At 49.1% G+C, this 18,636-nt stretch overlaps 1 protein-coding gene across 5 annotated transcripts in view; it reads left to right on the top strand.

Moving 5' to 3' along the window:
- LOC147099963 (apoptosis-enhancing nuclease-like) overlaps window positions 1-18,636 on the top strand; it is a 38,459-nt gene that overhangs the window by 10,241 nt on the left and 9,582 nt on the right. For 4 of the 5 annotated variants that reach the window (XM_085968498.1, XM_085968500.1, XM_085968497.1 and 1 more), the window contains exon 4: window positions 4,947-13,760. In XM_085968498.1, the coding sequence (XP_085824624.1) occupies window positions 4,947-5,195 (249 nt within the window). In that variant the 3' untranslated portion in view covers window positions 5,196-13,760. Of the gene's footprint in view, window positions 1-4,946; window positions 13,761-18,636 lie in introns of those variants that run through there. The other variant, XR_015073783.1, reaches the window with a different exon arrangement.

The raw sequence follows: 18,636 nt of genomic DNA, 5'->3' as shown, positions 1-18,636 counted from the left end.
TTTCATAAATCCATGTTGACTCTGCCCAATCCTATTATTTTCTAAGTGCCCTGTTACCACATCCTTAATAATAGATTCTAGCATCTTCCCTACTACTGATGTCAGGCTAACTGGTCTGTAGTTCCCTGTTTTCTCTCTCCTTCCTTTCTTAAATAGTGGGGTTACATTTGCTGCCTTCCAATACACTGGAACTGTTCTAGAATCTATGGAATTTTGGAAGATAACAACCAATGCATCCACGATCTCTACAGCCATCTCTTTCAAAACCCTAGGATGTAGACCATCAGGTCCAGGGGATTTATCAACTTTCAGTCCCATTAATTTCTCCAGTATTATTTTTTTTTTTTTTACTAATACTAATTTCTTTCAGTTCCCCATTCTTGCTAGACCCTTGGTTCTCCACTATTTCCGGGAGGTTTTTGCGTCATCTTCCATGAAGACAGACACAAAGTATTTGTTTAATTTCTCCTGTCTCAGCCTTTCTACCATCTACAAAGCACAAGTAAGGGGTGTGATGGAATACTCTCCACTTGCCTGGGTGAGTGCAGCTCCAACAACACTCAAGAAGCTTGACACCATCCAAGACAAAGCAGCCCGCTTGATTGGCACCCCATCCACCACCTTAAACATTCACTCCCTCCACCACCGGCGCACCGTGGCTGCAGTGTGTACCATCTACAAGATGCACTGCAGCAACTCGCCAAGGCTTCTTCAGCAGCACCTCCCAAACCCGCGACCTCTTCCACCTAGAAGGACAAGGGCAGCAGACATATGGGAACACCACCACCTCCAGGTTCCCCTCCGAGTCACACACCATCCTGATTTGGAAGTATATCGCCGTTCCTTCATCGTCGCTGGGTCAAAATCCTGGAACTCCCTCCCTAACAGCACTCTGGGAGCGCCTTCACCACACAGACTGCAGCGGTTCAAGGCGGCGGCTCACCACCACCACCTCGAGGGCAATTAGAGATGGGCAATAAATGCTGGCCTTGCCAGTGACGCCCAGATCCCATAAAAACAAATTTTTAAAAAGCCTGTAAGGGACCCACATTTACTTTAGCTAATCTTTTTCTTTTTACATACCTAATAGAAGCTTTTACAATCTGTTTTATGTCTCCCGCTAGTTTACTCTCATTCTATTTTAACTTTCTTTATCAATTTCTTGGCCCTCCTTTGCTGAATTCTAAAATTGTCCCAATCCTCGGGCTTACTGCTCTTTTTGGCAACATTGAGCCTCTTCCTTTGATCTAATATCTTTAACTTCTCTCGTTAGCCACAATTGGACCACTTTTCCTGTGGGGTTTTTGTGCCTTAAAGGAATGTATATTTGTTGCAAATGATGTATTAATTTTTTTAATGCTAGCCATTGCTTGTCTACCATCATACCTTTTAATGTAGTTTCCCAATCTACCTTAGCCAACTCGCCCCCTCATACCTACCTAGTTTACTTTGTTTAGATTTAAGACCCTGGTTTCAGATTTAACTAAATCACTTTTGAACTTAATATAAAATTTTATGGTCACTCTTCCCTAAAGGCCCCTTTACTGCAAGGTTATTTAAATTAATTTTCATTGCACAATACTAGATCTAAAATAGTCTGTTCCCTCGTCGGTTCCTCAACATACTGACCTAGAAAATGATCTTGCATACATTCCATGAATTCATCCTCAACACTATTACTGCAAATTTGGTTTGCCCAGTCTCTATGTAGATTAAAGTCCTCCATGATCACTGTATTACCCTTGTTACATACACCTCTAATTTCCTGATTTATACTCTGCCCTACATTACAACTACTCTTTGGGGGCCTATAAACAACTCCCACCAATGCTTTCTGCCCCTTGGTGTTTCTTAGCTCCACCCAAACTGATTCTACTTCTTGATTTTCGAAGCCAAGATCCTTTCTCTCTCCTGTCTTTATCCCATCCTTTATTATCAGGGCTACCCTTCATCTTTTCCATTTTGCCTGTCTCTTCTAAAACTTAAGTATCCTGGAATGTTTAGTTCCCAAACTTGGTCACTCTGCAACCACGTCTCCATAATGGCTATTAGATCAAACCTATTCATTTCTATCTGTGCTATTAATTCATCGATTTTGTTGCAAATGCTTCGCGCATTCAGATATAGTGACTTTTTTTTTCCCCTGATGTCACCTTAGTCACTGATGCCCTATGTTACTTTGTTTCTCTCTCTCCCTTCCTGACCCACTCAGCTTATTTTTACCAAAAACTCTGCTCTGCTCTAGAGCCTTGACATTTCTCTTGCTGCTTTTTAAATTTACTCTTTCCTGAATCCTCCCCCCATTAGTTTAAAGCCCTGTCTACTGTCCTAGTTATTCGATTCGCCAGGACACTGGTTCCAGCCGCATTAAGTGGAGCCCGTCCCAACGGAACAGCTCCCTCTTTCCCCAGTACTGGTGCCAGTGCCCCACGAAGCAAAACCCCTGCCTCCCACACCACTCTTTGAGCCATGCATTTAACCTTCTAATCTGCTTATCCCTATGCCAATTGGCGTGTGGCTCAGGTAACAATCCAGAGAAAACTTTTCCACCATCTACAAGGCACAAGTCAGGAGTGTGATGGAATACTCTCCACTTGCCTGGATGAGTGCAGCTCCAACAACACTCAAGAAGCTCGACACCATCCAGGACAAAGCAGCCAGCTTGATTGGCACCCCATCCACCACCTTAAACTTTCACTCCCTCCACCACCGGCGCACCGTGGCTGCAGTGTGTACCATCTACAAGATGCATTGCAGCAACTCGCCAAGGTTTCTTCGGCAGCACCTCCCAAACCCGCGACCTCTTCCACCTAGAAGGACAAGGGCAGCAGACGCATGGGAACACCACCACCTCAAAGTTCCCTTCCAAGTCACACACCATCCTGACTTGGAAATATATCGCCGATCCTTCATCGTCGCTGGGTCAAAATCCTGGAACTCCCTCCCTAACAGCACTGTGGGAGTACCTTCACCACACGGACTGCAGCGGTTCAAGAAGGCAGCTCACCACCACCTTCTCGAGGGCAATTAGGGATGGGCAATAAATGCTGGCCTTACCAATGACGCCCACATCCCATGAATGAATATAAAAATGTTATGTAGGTAAATGCACTAGCCAATTTCCAAAAATAATCAAAAGAAGCGGCCACTTAATTTGTTATTGGTTGAGGGATAAATGTTGGTCAAGAGCATGAGAGAACTCCCTGATCTTCCAATGTGTCCACCTCAACAGGTTGACAGGGTCTCGGTTTAACTTCTCATCCTTTCCGCCCCCCCCCCCCCCCGCCTCCAAAAAAACAGCACCTCTAACATGCATCACCCCTCTGCTACTGCACTGGAGTGTCAGCCCAGATTATGTGCTCAGGTCCTGGAGTGGGGCTTGATCCCAAGACCTTCAGTCTCAGGCGTGCGAGTGCTACCGATGGGGCCCAGGCAGACTTGCCAGTAGCACCACCAGAAGCAGCTCCATATAACGTATCCATGCAGTGTTGCCCAACCTTTTTCAGGGGATCCGATCCGTTCAGCCACGAGGCCTTGGGCCTTCTCTTTCCTCGGCTGTCTAGTTTTCGACAGCACCCTGTTGGCAAGCAGCCGACACCAGTAAACAAATCTGCTTCTGCATCACGGGTTCCTGCAGGATGTTTGTCCGACATCAGTCGATTGTGTATCGACGCGAGTTTTGCCCCCTGGATCAGATTAAAACGAGGGTGTGTCGGGCAATAAGGAACCGGTTTTATCTGTGCTACACCCTCTATTGGAACTCTAATTACAGGCTCCGACAGTTACAGGTACAACACCAGTTGGTCTATAAATGAATATGAGCCAGTCTCGAGCCACTTTGTTTTTTTTTATTCATTCACGGGATGTGGGCGTCGCTGACAAGGCCAGCATTTAATGCCCATCCCTAATTGCCCTTGAGAAGGTGTTGAACCGCCTTCTTGAAACGCTGCAGTCCATGTGGTGAAGGTCTTAGTTTCTTGTAGTGCTTTTGATACAACTGAGTGGCTTGCTGGGCCATTTCAGAGGGCAGTTAAAAGTCAACCACATTGCTGTGGGACTGGAGTCACAAATAGGCCAGACTGGGTAAGGGTGGCGGATTTCCTTCCCTAAAGGACATTAGTGAACCAGATGGGGTTTTTACGGCAATCCGGCAGTTACATGGTCACCATTATTGATACAAGCTTTTTATTCCGGATTTATTGACTGAATTTAGTCCAGGCCTCTGAATTACTATGTTGTACGAGAACCACCGGTTCCCTCGCGTACGGGGTGCGGGTCTCGTGCCAGCCAGCAGCACCGCCAGAGATAAACCGAGCGGTTTGCCACCGAGCTACACAGACCACACTGGGTGCCAGGTTTGATCCCAGTCTGTGCTTGGTTAGTTGGTCTCTGCCAAGGCAGAGGTTGGGCTGGCACAGTTATGGCATTGATTAGGGGAAAGCTTCTGGCTTGGTTCCTGCTCCTGATGGTGACTGCTGCTGGCATTCGTACAGATGTGGGTGAGAACAGGATAAGGCTCAGCTATGATGCCCCTCACGGTTGAAGTGCCACACACCAATTGCTGTCCAGCCTCGTGTATGCAAAATGGGCACTTGGACAAGGTGGTGGTGGGTGGCTCTAATTTCTAGACTATGCCCCCCCCCCTAGCCTTAGATTCCCCAACCAGAGTAAATAGTTTCTGTCTACCAGTTCCTCTTACTATCTTAAACTTTGATCGAATCACCTCTTAACCGTCTAAATTCCAGGGAACACAATCCTAGTTTGTGTAATCTCTCCTCGTAATTTAACCCTTGGAGCCAGGTATCATTCTGGTAAATCTATTCTGCACTCCCTCCAAGGCCAATCTATCCTTTTGATTATAAATCGGAGCGGTTGGGTGAATAATTTGGTGGGGGGTCAGGGAAATGTTTCCCTCCCTGATTTGCTATCATTCCCTCTTGTGGCAGGTTGGCAGAGATGGGCACTGTTCTGTTGAGGATGCCTGCGCCTCGATGGAGTTGTACCGACTAGTGGAGATTCAGTGGGAGCAGAAACTGTGCAATCGGTTGTCGGCGGGACATGAAAATGCAACTTCGGAAACAAACTCTGAAATCGATCGCTACATGGGCGACCAGTACTGGCCTGCTGATTTGCAAGAAGACAGTAAACGTTCGGAGAAAGTACTCTTCAGCATCAAGAATCATCAGCAGAGATGAAAGCTATTGCTGCAAATGAACTGTAGCAGTCTAAACGCCGAAGTGTGCGTGTCTGTCGGAAGGGGGGTGATTCTTTCTTTCTCCCTGGTTCCATTGTTCTCCGGTCTTCCCGTTGCCCTGTGCCTCTCCTGACTGACCAACAAACTGGACGATTAATCCCTCTCTGGCTTTCACCAATGGAATCGGTCTGTCGGGAAGCATGCGGCAGTGGCTCGACGTCCTGGCCTGAGATCCGCTAAACACACACACACACACACACACACACACACACACAGGACTGTATCCTGGACTGTGCGGCTACTGGGTTCTATCCTGATCTTTCATCCCCGGGGCAGTCCCAATCCTGATCTCAGTGGGCAAGGTCCTAACGTATACAACTGTGCTCCGAGAGAGCGCAGGATAGCTGTTGTGGACAAATGTGCAATAGTAGGGGCTGAGGCAATTAGTCGGGACAAAGTAGAGGAAGAGCTGCGGTCTGTATCCGACCTGACCTGGCAGTGCTTGGTGCTGACTCTGTTCTACTTGCCTTGACATTTCAGATTGCAGATGATTCTTCCATTGCCAACAGTTGAAACCTTATCATGTTTCATTGTTGAGGGATCGCTGTACTGCCACTCCTCACTTTTTCTTATTTAATATTTATTTTCTAAATTTCTCCTTTCCTCCTTCACCTGAATATGCCGACTCTCCCTGTGGGTACCAATGTTCCCTTTTAATATTTTTTGGGTGCACGGCCCATTCGCAATACCGTGCATGCCGCGGTGTTTCCCATTTTAAAAGCTGGCTGCACAGGGGCTCCAGAGCGCTGCGTGGACATGCAGCTTAAAGGCAACATTGGTGGATACAGTTCCACTGATGCCAACTGCTGTCTGGTTCCTGGATCAATTGCCCCTTTTTCATGTGAGCCTAGTGTTTGGGGTTGGGGGGGAACTGATCCTGTGCTCATTTCTTGGTTTCTTTCTTTCTTTCTTCCCCACCCACCCCAGAGCAGGAACCCAGTCTCTCACTCGCCCTCCAGGAGCAGGAACCCTGGCTCTTGCTCTCTCCCGCTCCGAGGTGCTGAGGCCAACTTCAACATCCATCTGGCAGCCCACCTGAGATCTGCACTGACTGGGGGTGGGACTTGTGACTTTCCTGGTCTGTGTGACTCCCTAACTGAACGGCACTGGTTGGTTATTCTCTACTCGGCCTGCGGCGGAACTACAGGTTAAACCGAGGCAGAGCGTTTGTGCACCATTTTTCTCCCTCCCCCCTGTGACATCATCAGTGGGGCAGTGGTTTGTGGGTATCATTCCCCATTGATGATGTCATACGAGGGAGGAGTTCTATACAAAATGTCTGCTTCAAGGCTGTCTCTAACCATCATAACCAAGACTAAAAGAGCATGATGGAGAAAGCAGTAAGTGGACATGTCCAATTCACTTCAGTAAATCTTAATTTAACATATTAGAATAGTTTAGGAACAGCTTTCTGTTTGTTCTGGCTTTGGGGAGGGAGGAAAAGTGCTTTGCTTGGATACTATTTTTTGACTTTAATTTAAAGCCACCTTCTTGTAGATTGATAATTTGAGCCCACAAGAGCCTACTTGGCCCATTGTTAACTCCCTGCTGGAGCTCTCTAATCCCACTTCCCTGCTCTTTCAAAATTTTCACTCAAGTTGTTTATCTAATTTTTCTCTCTAACTGACTTGTCTTCACGGTAATGCATTCCATGTTCTTGCCTCCCTTTGTCTAACTTGTACATCTGCATCGTACCAAAGGGCTGCAAGCTGAAGAGTCGAAACTGGAGAGGAAACAATTGCACTGCAACTGTAATTATACAACAAAAATGACTTTTGTTTGGGTCTTGGGAGCTTGCTGTGTGCAGGTGTTGGGGTGGAGCATTGTAGGTGGGGATGCTCCCTTTTCACTTGGGAGGGGGGGAGAAATGCAGCTGTGCACCAGCTGTATAAAGGCCTGCTCCCTCACTGATTGCTTAAATGGCTCATTGAGTTTGACCAGTCTCAATCTAGGTCCCAAATGGGCCTCAGCACATCCAGCTTCCAACTAGCAAGAAGCGAACTCTCTCTTATCTTCCCCCGCCCCAATTTTCTCCCCTCCTTTCCTGAAGGCACGGATTCTTGCTAGGATTTGGTCCCACAGGAACATAAATAGGAGTAGGTCATTCGGCCTCTCAAGCCTGTTCTGCCATTCGATCTGATCTGATCTGATCTTGACCTCGACCTCAACTCCACTTTCCTGCCTGCTGCCCATAACCCTTGATTCCCCTGTTTTTCAAAAATCTATCTATGCCTTGAATATATTCACTGACTCCGCCTCCACAGCTCCCTGGGGTAGGAATGGGCGGCCATCTTGTACCTCACTTGGTGTCCATTTAGTTCCTTGGGCGAGCCCTTTTTATTGTGACACCCTGTACTAAGGAAGTGGTGCACGCTTAGAGGCTGCTCTTCAGATGAGGCCTGACGGTCCCCACGTGCCTCAGGTGATTGTTAAAGATCCCACGGCAGTATTCGAAGAATGGGGGAGTTCATCCAGTGTCCTGGCCAATGTTTGTCTCTCAGCCAACGTGGCGGCGGCGGGGGGGGGGGGCTGATTGATTGATTGATCAATCAATTTATTTATTAAATTAATTAATTGTCCGTTTGTCTTATTGCTGCTTGCTGTGCACAAAATGGCTGCCACGCCAGCCTACATAACAGCTGTTGACCATCAAAGTTTTCATGTGAAGAGCTTTTTGAGGTGTTAGTGAGGGGCGTGATAATGTGCTACATTAATGCAAAGCTTCCTTGGGTGTCAGCTGTGGCTCCGTGGGTAGCACTCTCGCTTCCGAGTCAAGAGGTTGCGTGTTCAAGTCCCACTCCAGATACTCGAGCACACAATCCGGGCTGACACTCCCAGTGCAGTACTGAGGGAGTGCTGCACTGTCGGAGGTGCCGTCTTTCAGATGAGATGCTAAACTCTCGGGTTGATGTAAAAGATCCCATGGCACTATTCAAAGAAGAGCAGGGGCGTTCTCCCTGGTGTCCCTAGCCAATATTTATCCCTGAAACAACACCTATAACCAGATGATCTGGTCATTATCACATTGCTGTTTGTGGGAGCTTGCTGTGTGCAAATTGGCTGCCACATTTCCTACATTACGACAGTGATCACACTACAAAAGTACTTCATTGGCTGTAAAGCGCTTTGGAAAGTCCTGAGGGTGCAAAATCCGCTATAGAAATGCAAGTTAATTCTTTACCATCCCAACCCACCGCCCTGTGCCTTTTGTTTTGATAGTTCCGTGTGCTTTCATGTTTTTGGACCTTTTTAATTTAATTGCTGTGCAGTCTTTTTTTTCCCCCCCCTCTGTTCTAAAAGTTAATTGAAGGCTTACAAAACTGGTAGTATCGGTTTCGAACCGAGTGCTGTAATTATTGATTTCAAACAAGTGGGTGAGTCATCAGCAGGCCCAGCCACATTTTGGTAATTGGTTTCTAAGAATTACTAATACTCCTGAGCTGTGGTTTTGCATGTTTTTAGTTACGGACCTGCCCTGACAGGTACACAGACGCTGCTGTCTGTGTCGAATGCGCCGAGGCACAGGGTTTCTTGCTGTGTTCTGTTGGTTGCATTGCTGTCTCTTTGCAGCAATTTTTAAATCGTTAGTAAAAAAAAAAAATCCACAAGTGTCAATAGTTCAGTTTGAGCCAGGAAGGACCCCAGTTTCATCCCAGGTCTGTACCGAGTTGGCTGGTCCCAGCTGGGGGTGATACCATGTCTCTAGAACCAAAAAATCATCAGCCAGCATTCCTGCTCCTGATTACTACCCCTCTGACCCCCTCCAGCCAGATGCGTGTGGGTGGACGTCGGCTGAAGACCGGTTTGCAGTGGGCGGTGATGCTCCCCACTGTTCAATAGCCTGATGACAATGTGCGTGCGGTTAATTAGGGGCTCCAGCAACCATACACTGGAGTGAAAATGGTGCCTTCAGGGGAATGAACTCCATTGGAAATGTTTACAACTGCTTTCCGCAAATAATTGAACATGAAGATTAGAAGATGGATACAGATGGGGAAGGCCACTGGGCCATCGTAGCTTGTCCATCCAGAAAGGACCGTACCGTCTCCATCAGTGCATTCAATGGGTTTTTTTCATACACTACGCAGCAGTCCATTCCACGTGTTGATCACTCTCTGTGAAGTGAGTGTACCTGACCTCGGTCCTAACTTTGCCATTCACTACTTTCAATCTGTGTCCTCCCAGTCACACTCTCCCAGTGACAGATTTGCTATTGAGTATTTTGGATGAATTTGCCAATTGGTTTGCTGAACAATAAATTATTTTCAAACGATTTGTTTTCTTCTGTGTTATCTATGTTGATTTTTAGCATATGCCGTCTTTGTTATACCAGCTGGAAAGGGGCGCCTCAGACCGCGCTCACGGGTGCAAAGAGCTGCCACTGAAGACGGTGTGAAACCTGGGCCGTGAGCCCTACTGCTGTCACCGTGCCAGCCTACATCAGGCTTGGCAGCACATTGTATGGTAACCCAAGGAAAGTGGAGCTTGTGGCTCTTAGTTTGAGGCTACAGGTAGCACAAAGCAACCCTCACCCAGTAAAATAGCCGATTCCTATGTAGCACCTCCTCGTATCTCAAAGTACTTCACAATGAATGACTTTGATGTGCAGTGACTGTTGTGCTACTGAACTGAGATGTTGGTGTGTTCCACTGTTGCTGGCTCGCCGACCGTTTCGTTTTCTGCTACGGGCTCCTGGTTTGAGGCTGCCTTAGGTTGGGACCAATTGGGTATTCCAGGGAGCGGAGACTTGAGGGATTTGCGGTCATTGTCCAGAATTGTTTGGCGCTCCAAGCTGTTGGTGTTTTGAGTAATTTAAATGTTTTCACCATCCCTAATGATTTCACCATGTATGAAAATCTAGGCTGATACTCCACTGCAGTACTGAGGGAGTGCTGCACTGTCGGAGGTGCCATCTTTCAGAAGAGATGTTAAAACCGAGGCCCCGTCTGCTCTTTCAGGTGGCCGTAAAACATCCCATGGCCACTATTTCGAAGAAGAGCAGAGGAGTTTTCCCCGGTGTCCTGGCCAATATTTATCCCTCAATCAAATCACAAACAGATTATCTGGTCATTATCACATTGCTGTTTGTGGGAGCTTGCTGTGTGCAATGTGCCTGCTGCGTTTCCTACATTACGACAGTGACTACACTTCAAAGGTACATCATTGGATGTAAAGTGCTTTGGGACGTCCTGTGGTCGTGAAAAGGCGCTGTAGAAATGAAATTCTTCTTTCTCCCAGGACAGGCATATCACTCTGCCCAACAACGTCCTTCAGTAAAGCGTCCCCCCAACTACAGTACCCAGTGTGACAGTTTTTCCATTTCCCAAGTCTGCCACTTTGTGATGCCTCTGTGTGATCGCCAATTTACAAGCATAAATCCGGAGGCTGGGGGGCAACCGGCTGGTGGGACGAGTTAGACACTGGGTCTTCACCTCTAGGACATCAAATCAAATCCAGCCAATGTCATGGGAGTCTTTTCTCTCTCCACTGGCTGTACGTGCCCATTGTGAAATGTGTTATGCTGGTAGGCCCTCGCCAGTTAGTAACTGGATTAAAGCTGCCCCAAATTCATTTCACAATGGACACGTTCAGCCCGTGGAAAGGAGACTTTTTAGCCGAGTGAGTTTGGGTTGGACTTGATTTTAGATCCCAAAGGTGAAAATCCAGTTTAGGAACGGGAGTAGGCCATTCAGCCCCTCCAGCCTGTTCTGCTAGTTAATAAGATCATGGCTGATCTGTACCTCAACCTCATTTACCCATCTTTGCTCTGTATCCCTTGATACCCTTATCTAATAAAAATCTATCGATCTCAGTCTTGAAAGTCAATTGACTCAGTACCCTCAGTCTTTTGGGGAGAGTTCAAGATTTCCGCTACCCTTTGTGTGGGGAAAAGTGCTTTCTGTTTTCACTCCTGAATGGCCTAGATCTAATTTTAAATTGTGCCCCCTTGTTCCGGATTCCCCCATCAGAGAAAATAGTTTACCCCATCGAATCCTTTCAATCATTTTAAATATCTCAATGGGGTCATGCCCTCAACCTTTAACCCATTGAACAGTCCAAGCATCCCCACGCCCAATTTCTGATGGTTTTTTTTGGTCATTGGAAAGGGCATGTGAGCCTGGTGGCTATGGTAGTGAGCCAGCAACCCAGAGGTCGAGAGTTCACATCCCAGTGTGGCAAATTATGAAGTTGGAATTTAGTAAATTGGCTAGTTTGTGGGATTGAACTGAAAGAACGACCATGGAGGTGACTGGATTATTTGTGGTAAGCGGGTGATAATTCGTGTTAAATAAGAGCTCAAATGTTGGCACTTTCATGCTGGAGCATGTCAGATCACATTAGACATTGACTGGCCCAGCATGATATGTGGTATTAAATGGTTAAACTTGGCACATTGCAGTTGGAAACCCATCAACAGCTGGTTCTAGTCCAATAAACGTCAGTGACCTTGTCATTTTATTCTATTGAGGACAACTTGTACAGAAAGTAAAGGAAGATAAGTTGTATCAACTTTATATTTGCTTAGCCCAGAAATGAAAATCCTCAGCTTTTGGCTGCAGTCTGAGCTCTGCTGTCATCTCATCCATCATCACCTCCACCTCTCCTCCTCGGCCACCAAAACCATAATCCATAAAGGCTTTTATCGCCTTGTGGTTTTATCGGCTGCCCGTGTCCTGACTCGCACCAAATCCCGTTCACCCATCACCCCTGTGCTCGTTGACCTACACTGGCTCCTGGTCCAGCAATGCCTCGATTTCAAAATTCTCAGCCTTGTTTACAAATCCCTCCATGGCCCTCGCCCCTCCTTATCTCCTCCAGCCCCACAACCCCCCGAGATATCTGCGCTCCTCTAATTCTGCCCACTTGAGCATCCCTGATTATAATCGCTCAACCATTGGGGGCCGTGCCTTCTGTTGCCTCGGCCCTAAGCTCTGGAATTCCCTTCTTCAACCTCTCCGCCTCTCTACCTCTCTTTCCTCCTTTAAGACGCTCCTTAAAACCTGCCTCTTTGACCAAGCTTTTGGTCACCTGCCCTAATTTCTCCTTATGTAGCTCGGTGTCAAATTTTATGTCTTATAACTCTCCTGTGAAGCGCCTTGGGACGTTTTACTACGTTAAAGGCGCTATATAAATACAAGTTGTTGTTGTGGTTGGATTTCTCCATCACCCTCTTTGCTCCCTGACTCTACCATTCATCAAGGACAAATCATCCAGAATGTCACAGCCATGTCCATCCGCATTACCCCAGTCCTCACCAAGATCCACTGACTTCCTGTACTCCAGAGAAGATTGCCAATCTCACCATAACCTCAACCTCCCTCTCCTCTCTTAATTCTTTCCAACCCTATCTCCTTGTGCATGCACACCCAGTACTCAACACTGGCCCACTTCTTCATCTCTACTGAATCATAAGCAAACCATAATAAACCTTATAGAAATGTAAGCCATGCAAAAATGAATATTTGCAGAACAGAGAATCACAGATACCCAGGGGTGAGCTATGGGCTGGAATCTACTCAAGGACTTTAGATAGTTTACATAGAGTACAACAGATAGCCAGGAGTGAATTAGCGGCTGGCATTTAATGGATGGGTTATACATAGAATAACGAGTGTGAAAAAAAAATAAGTATATTTTCTCCACACAATTTACTCTTAATTCAAAGTTGCTTGTTCAAATGATCTGATTCAATTTTTAAACGACAAAATTCCCACTTTGCTATGTTATTTGCATTGCTTAATTCAAATGCTTGGATAATTCAATTGGTTTAGTGCAAAAAATGAGTTCCAATTATCAGGAGTAGTGCGAGGAAACTTTCTCCAAAGTACTATGTTTCCTAGATTAGATAAGATTTCTTTAGCGAAAAGTACAACTTTAAACTGGCTTCTCCAACTACATGTGGGGAACTGGCTACTATTCTTGTGGCTGTACAGGAAACTTTGGTTTATCCGGAGGTTAAAAGTCCGGAAAGCTATCTACCGGCAAAATTCAGGAGCCATTTCCTATAAGTTTTTTTACTTCTCGTTGGTTTTTTTTTCCTAGTCAGGCTGTGCAAGGTCTGTAGCTAAGCAACAGCTTCAGCTAGAGACGCTTTTAAGCTGCAGCCGACTGTTTTGAAGCTGTTGCTAAGCAACAGAGTTTGTTGATTCACACGGAGCTGAAAATCTCCGAATGTTTCAACATTAGCGCTGGTTTTGTTGTGTATGTACCTTTAAGAGAATAACTGGTCTCAGACTTGTGGTAAACCACTTTTATCGTTCACTATCGTTACACTATAGTTACCACTGTTGTATTGTTCTCACTGTTCTCACTGTTGTATCACTATACGAGGTCGCCTCTTGTCGCGCTGTTATACCTGGGCTGACCACCTCCGACTCCGCCCATGGCTCCACCTACCTGCCCAGGTATAAAGGTAGTTGACTGGCTGGTATTCCTCCTTGTTGGACCCGATCACCCACGAGGGTGGGCTCTGTTATTTAGTCAATAAAAACCTTTAGTTACGTTCCTAACTCGTCGCTTTTTATTGGACGAATTGATAGGTATATCAATTTTATTGACTAAATTTTAAAGATGTCTACTACTGGCCAGCCAGGAGCCCTCCCAGAAGCACAGCCACAGCAGCTTTCAGACACCGGGCTACACCAGCCACACCAGCCGGCTTGGCTGCAAGCCCTCAAACCACCGTACCTGGATCTAAACCCACAGGCAGCAAACTCAGCCCTCGACTTCAAACACTGGCTGGGCTGCTTCGAATCCTACCTGGAAGAATCCGGCGTCCCTCAGAGATCCAAACTAAGAGTTCTGAACGCCCAAGCGAGCCCGAGAGTATACGCACTCATCCAGGACACGACTACATACGAGGCCGCTATCAACCTACTGAAACAGCAGTACCGGAGCCCGGTAAATTACATGTACACCAGGCACCTCCTAAGATCCCGCCCGCAACAGCCAGGAGAGTCTGTAGCTGAATTTTTACGGGCGCTAAGAGCACTCGGCAGGAACTGTGACTTTAAAGCGGTGACGGCTGTTGAAAATACGGAAGATAATATCCGCGATGCCTTTGTGAAAGGCCTACGGTCCGACTACTCACGGCAAAGACTGTTTGAAGCTAAAGACCTCGACCTGGACAAAGCTGAAGCCCTCGCTCTCTCCCTAGAGGTGGCCCATCAGGACCAGGAGGCGTTTTCCAGGTACTGCTCGCGACCCTGGGACTTGGGCCCGACCCCTACCGCAATACCCTTCGCAGCGCCGCCCCCGGGACCTACCTCAGCGTCGGCGTCCCGGACCCGACCGGGACCGCCACCCCCGGTACCGGCTCCGACATCGGGCACCCGCGATCGGGCCGCCGGCTGCTTCTTTTGCGGCCAGGAGAAGCACCCGAGGTCGCGCTGCCCAGCCAGGAACTCTACCTGCTCAACCTGCAGGAAGAAAGGCCACTTCTCTAAGGCCTGCAGGAGCGGATCTTCAGAGGCCAGCAGTGCCTCATGCGAACTGTGGGGGCGGCCATCTTCTTTCAAGACAACTGAGGCCAGCATCCCCACACGTGAGTCATGGGGGTGGCCATCTTTGATCAAGGCAACCGACCCCAATAGTGCCTCATGTGAGTTATGGGAGCAGCCATCTTCTCCGCCATTTTGTCCTACCTCGTGGGAGACGCCATTTTACCCACCACGCCCGACTGCCACCGGGCCTCCGGACCCGACGACCGCCTCGCCCACAGACGACAACGACTCGCTTACCTACACACTAGCCTCCGTCACTCTGGATCAAGCCCGCCCACACCACCTGTCCAAGTTGATGATGGACATCAAAGTAAACGGCCACGCCATGACCTGCCTGTTCGACAGCGGAAGCACGGAGAGCTTCATCCACCCAGACACGGTGAGCCACTACTCCCGCCCTGTCCTGCCAACGCGCAACCGAATCTCGATGGCATCGAGGTCCCACGCCACGGACATTAGCGGCTACTGTGTTGTGACCTTGTCGGTTAAGGGTACGGAGTATAAAAATTTTAAACTCCTCGTCCTCCCCCAGCTCTGCGCTGCCGTCCTACTAGGGCTGGACTTCCAATCCCACCTCCAAAGTGTAACCCTAGCATACGGTGGACCCCTCCCCCCACTCACAGTCGACAACCAGCGAATGTTAAACCGCCCACCGCGTAACACCTGCAGCCTATCCACCCTCAAGGTGCCGCCACCTTCCCTGTTCGCTAACCTCACCCCCGACTGCAAACCCGTCGCTACCAAGAGCAGGCGGTACAGCGCTGGGGACAGAGCCTTCATTAGCTCTGAGGTGCGGCGCCTCCTGAAAGAGGGCATTATCGAGGGGAGCAACAGCCCCTGGCGTGCCCAGGTCGTGGTCGTTAAGACCGGCGATAAAAATCGCCTGGTCATCGATTACAGCCAGACCATAAACAGATACACCCAGCTGGATGCATACCCCCTTCCCCGCATATCTGACATGGTCAATCAGATTGCACAATACCGCGTATTCTCGACCATCGACCTTAAGTCGGCCTACCACCAACTCCCTATCCACCCCGAGGACCGCCAGTACACCGCCTTCGAGGCGAATGGGCGCCTATACCACTTCCTTAGGGTCCCCTTCGGTGTCACCAACGGGGTCTCGGTCTTCCAAAGGGAGATGGACCGGATGGTTGACCAGAACGGACTGCAGGCCACATTCCCCTATCTAGATAACGTCACCATCTGCGGCCGCGACCGGCAGGACCATGACGTGAATCTGGAGAAATTCCTCCGTACGGCCCAACGGCTGAACCTCACCTACAATAAGGAGAAATGTGTGTTTAACACCTCGCGCCTTGCCATCCTTGGCTGTGTAGTAGAGAACGGACTCATCGGCCCTGACCCCGAAAGAATGCGCCCCCTCATGGAGCTACCCCTCCCCCACTGCCCTAAGGCACTTAAGAGAACCCTGGGGCTCTTCGCCTACTATGCCCAATGGGTGCCCAATTATGCGGACAAAGCCAGACCCCTCATGAAGTCCACATCCTTCCCCCTCACGGAGGAAGCGTGCGCGGCCTTCTCCCTCATCAAGGGAGACATAGCCAAGGCCACAATGCACGCAGTGGATGAGTCCATCCCCTTCCAAGTGGAGAGCGATGCATCCGACTTCGCCCTAGCCGCTACCCTTAACCAGGAGGGGAGGCCGGTGGCCTTCTTCTCAAGGACCCTACAGGGCCCCGAGATCCGACACTCGTCGGTCGAGAAGGAAGCCCAGGCAATTGTGGAGGCGGTACGGCGCTGGAGGCATTACCTGGCAGGCAAACGATTTACCCTCCTCACCGACCAACGTTCGGTTGCTTTCATGTTTAATAACAAGCTGAGGGGCAAAATCAAGAATGACAAGATCTTGAGGTGGAGAATCGAGCTATCCACCTACGATTATGATATCTTGTACCGGCCAGGTAAGCTGAACGAACCCCCTGATGCTCTTTCACGAATTACATGCGCCAGCGCGCATATTGATAGACTTCAGACCCTCCACAACGACCTCTGCCACCCCGGGGTCACCAGACTTTACCATTTCATTAAGGCCCGCAACCTGACCTACTCCATCGAGGAGGTCAGGACCATGACCAGGAACTGCCAGACCTGCGCCGAGTGCAAACCGCACTTCTATAGGCCGGACAGAGCAAGCCTGATCAAGGCCACCCGCCCCTTCGAGCGCCTGAGCATCGACTTTAAGGGGCCTCTACCGTCATCTGACCGCAATGTGTACTTCCTCAACATCGTTGATGAGTACTCCCATTTCCCTTTTGCCTTCCCCTGCCCAGACATGACCAGTACCACGGTCATCAAGTGCCTGAACGACCTCTTCGCCTTGTTCGGGTTCCCGAACTATATACATAGTGACCGGGGCTCCTCCTTCATGAGCGAGGAACTCCGTCAGTTCCTACTAGCGAGAGGTATTGCAGCAAGTAGGACCACCAGCTACAACCCCCGAGGGAACGGCCAGGTGGAAAGAGAGAACGCGACGGTATGGAAGGCCGTCCTCTTAGCCTTAAAGTCTAAGGGCCTCCCAACCTCCCGCTGGCAGGAAGTCCTCCCGACAGCGCTGCACTCCATCCGGTCACTACTTTGCACTGCCGTTAACGCCACCCCCCATGAACGAATGTTTGTTTTCCCCAGGAAGTCGACTACGGGAACCACTCTACCAACCTGGCTGACCTCTCCGGGGCCCGTCTTGCTGCGAAAGCACGTGAGGGCCCATAAAACAGACCCCCTGGTCGAGAGGGTGAACCTCCTGCACGCCAACCCCCAGTACGCCTACGTGGCTTACCCAGATGGGCGGGAGGACACTGTCTCCTTACGAGACCTCGCACCCTCGGGCACTCCGGAGACACCACCTTTACCACCCCCCCAATTCCAGCCCAGGTAGACGGCATGCCGGAACCCCACGAGCCTTCGCCGACCACGCAGACACCAGCATTAACACCGGATAATGCAGCACCGCCGCTGCGACGATCGGAGAGGCTTACGAGGCCTCCGGACAGACTGACTTACCAGAACTGGTAGTACACTTCACCCCGCCGGACTCAAATCTAAACAAGGGGTGAATGTGGTAAACCACTTTTATCGTTCACTATCGTTACACTATAGTTACCACTATTGGATTGTTATCACTGTTCTCACTGTTGTATCACTATACGAGGTCGCCTCTTGTCGCGCTGTTATACCTGGGCTGACCACCTCCGACTCCGCCCATGGCTCCACCTACCTGCCCAGGTATAAAGGTAGTCGACTGGCTGGTATTCCTCCTTGTTGGACCCGATCACCCACGAGGGTGGGCTCTGTTATTTAGTCAATAAAAACCTTTAGTTACGTTCCTAACTCGTCGCTTTTTATTGGACGAATTGATAGGTATATCAAGACTGCAGTACCGGCAGTGACCACCCCTGTATAAAAGGCGCTAGTGAGCCTCTGTTGTTTTAGTTTCACTATTGACTTCCACCAGTAAAGACGTGTTTTGTTTAACTCTGCTGTCCGTGTCTCAATCATTCGCGGACATAATACTGGCAACGAGCAGATACGAACCTACCTACAGTCTGCACCACCTCCTGGGATCCATTCCTACAGCGAAGTGAGCAGAGGTCGAGACCAGAAAGAAAAGAAAGTAAGAGGCAGTAGAAACGGGCGTCGACCGTGGGCATCCGCCCTGTGTTGCAGAGTTGAAGATTGCTGGGGAAGCTGTCGGATGCGGGGCCTGGTTCCTGTCGACGGTGCTTCAGCTAATCGGGCTGGTGGCAGGTAGTGCACTGATCCTTCCTGGGCTGCGGCGGTCGCGAACTCGAGCGGGTGGTTTGCAACGGGGCCGAGCAGCGTGGTCGGGAAGAGAGAGAGAGGGTGGAGCACACAGGG

The sequence above is a fragment of the Somniosus microcephalus genome, chromosome 27 (assembly GCF_052327205.1).
Source record: "Somniosus microcephalus isolate GS21.2 chromosome 27, FLI_Smic_1.0, whole genome shotgun sequence".
Lineage (NCBI taxonomy): Eukaryota > Metazoa > Chordata > Chondrichthyes > Squaliformes > Somniosidae > Somniosus > Somniosus microcephalus.
This window is presented reverse-complemented; position numbering and strand designations above follow the sequence as displayed.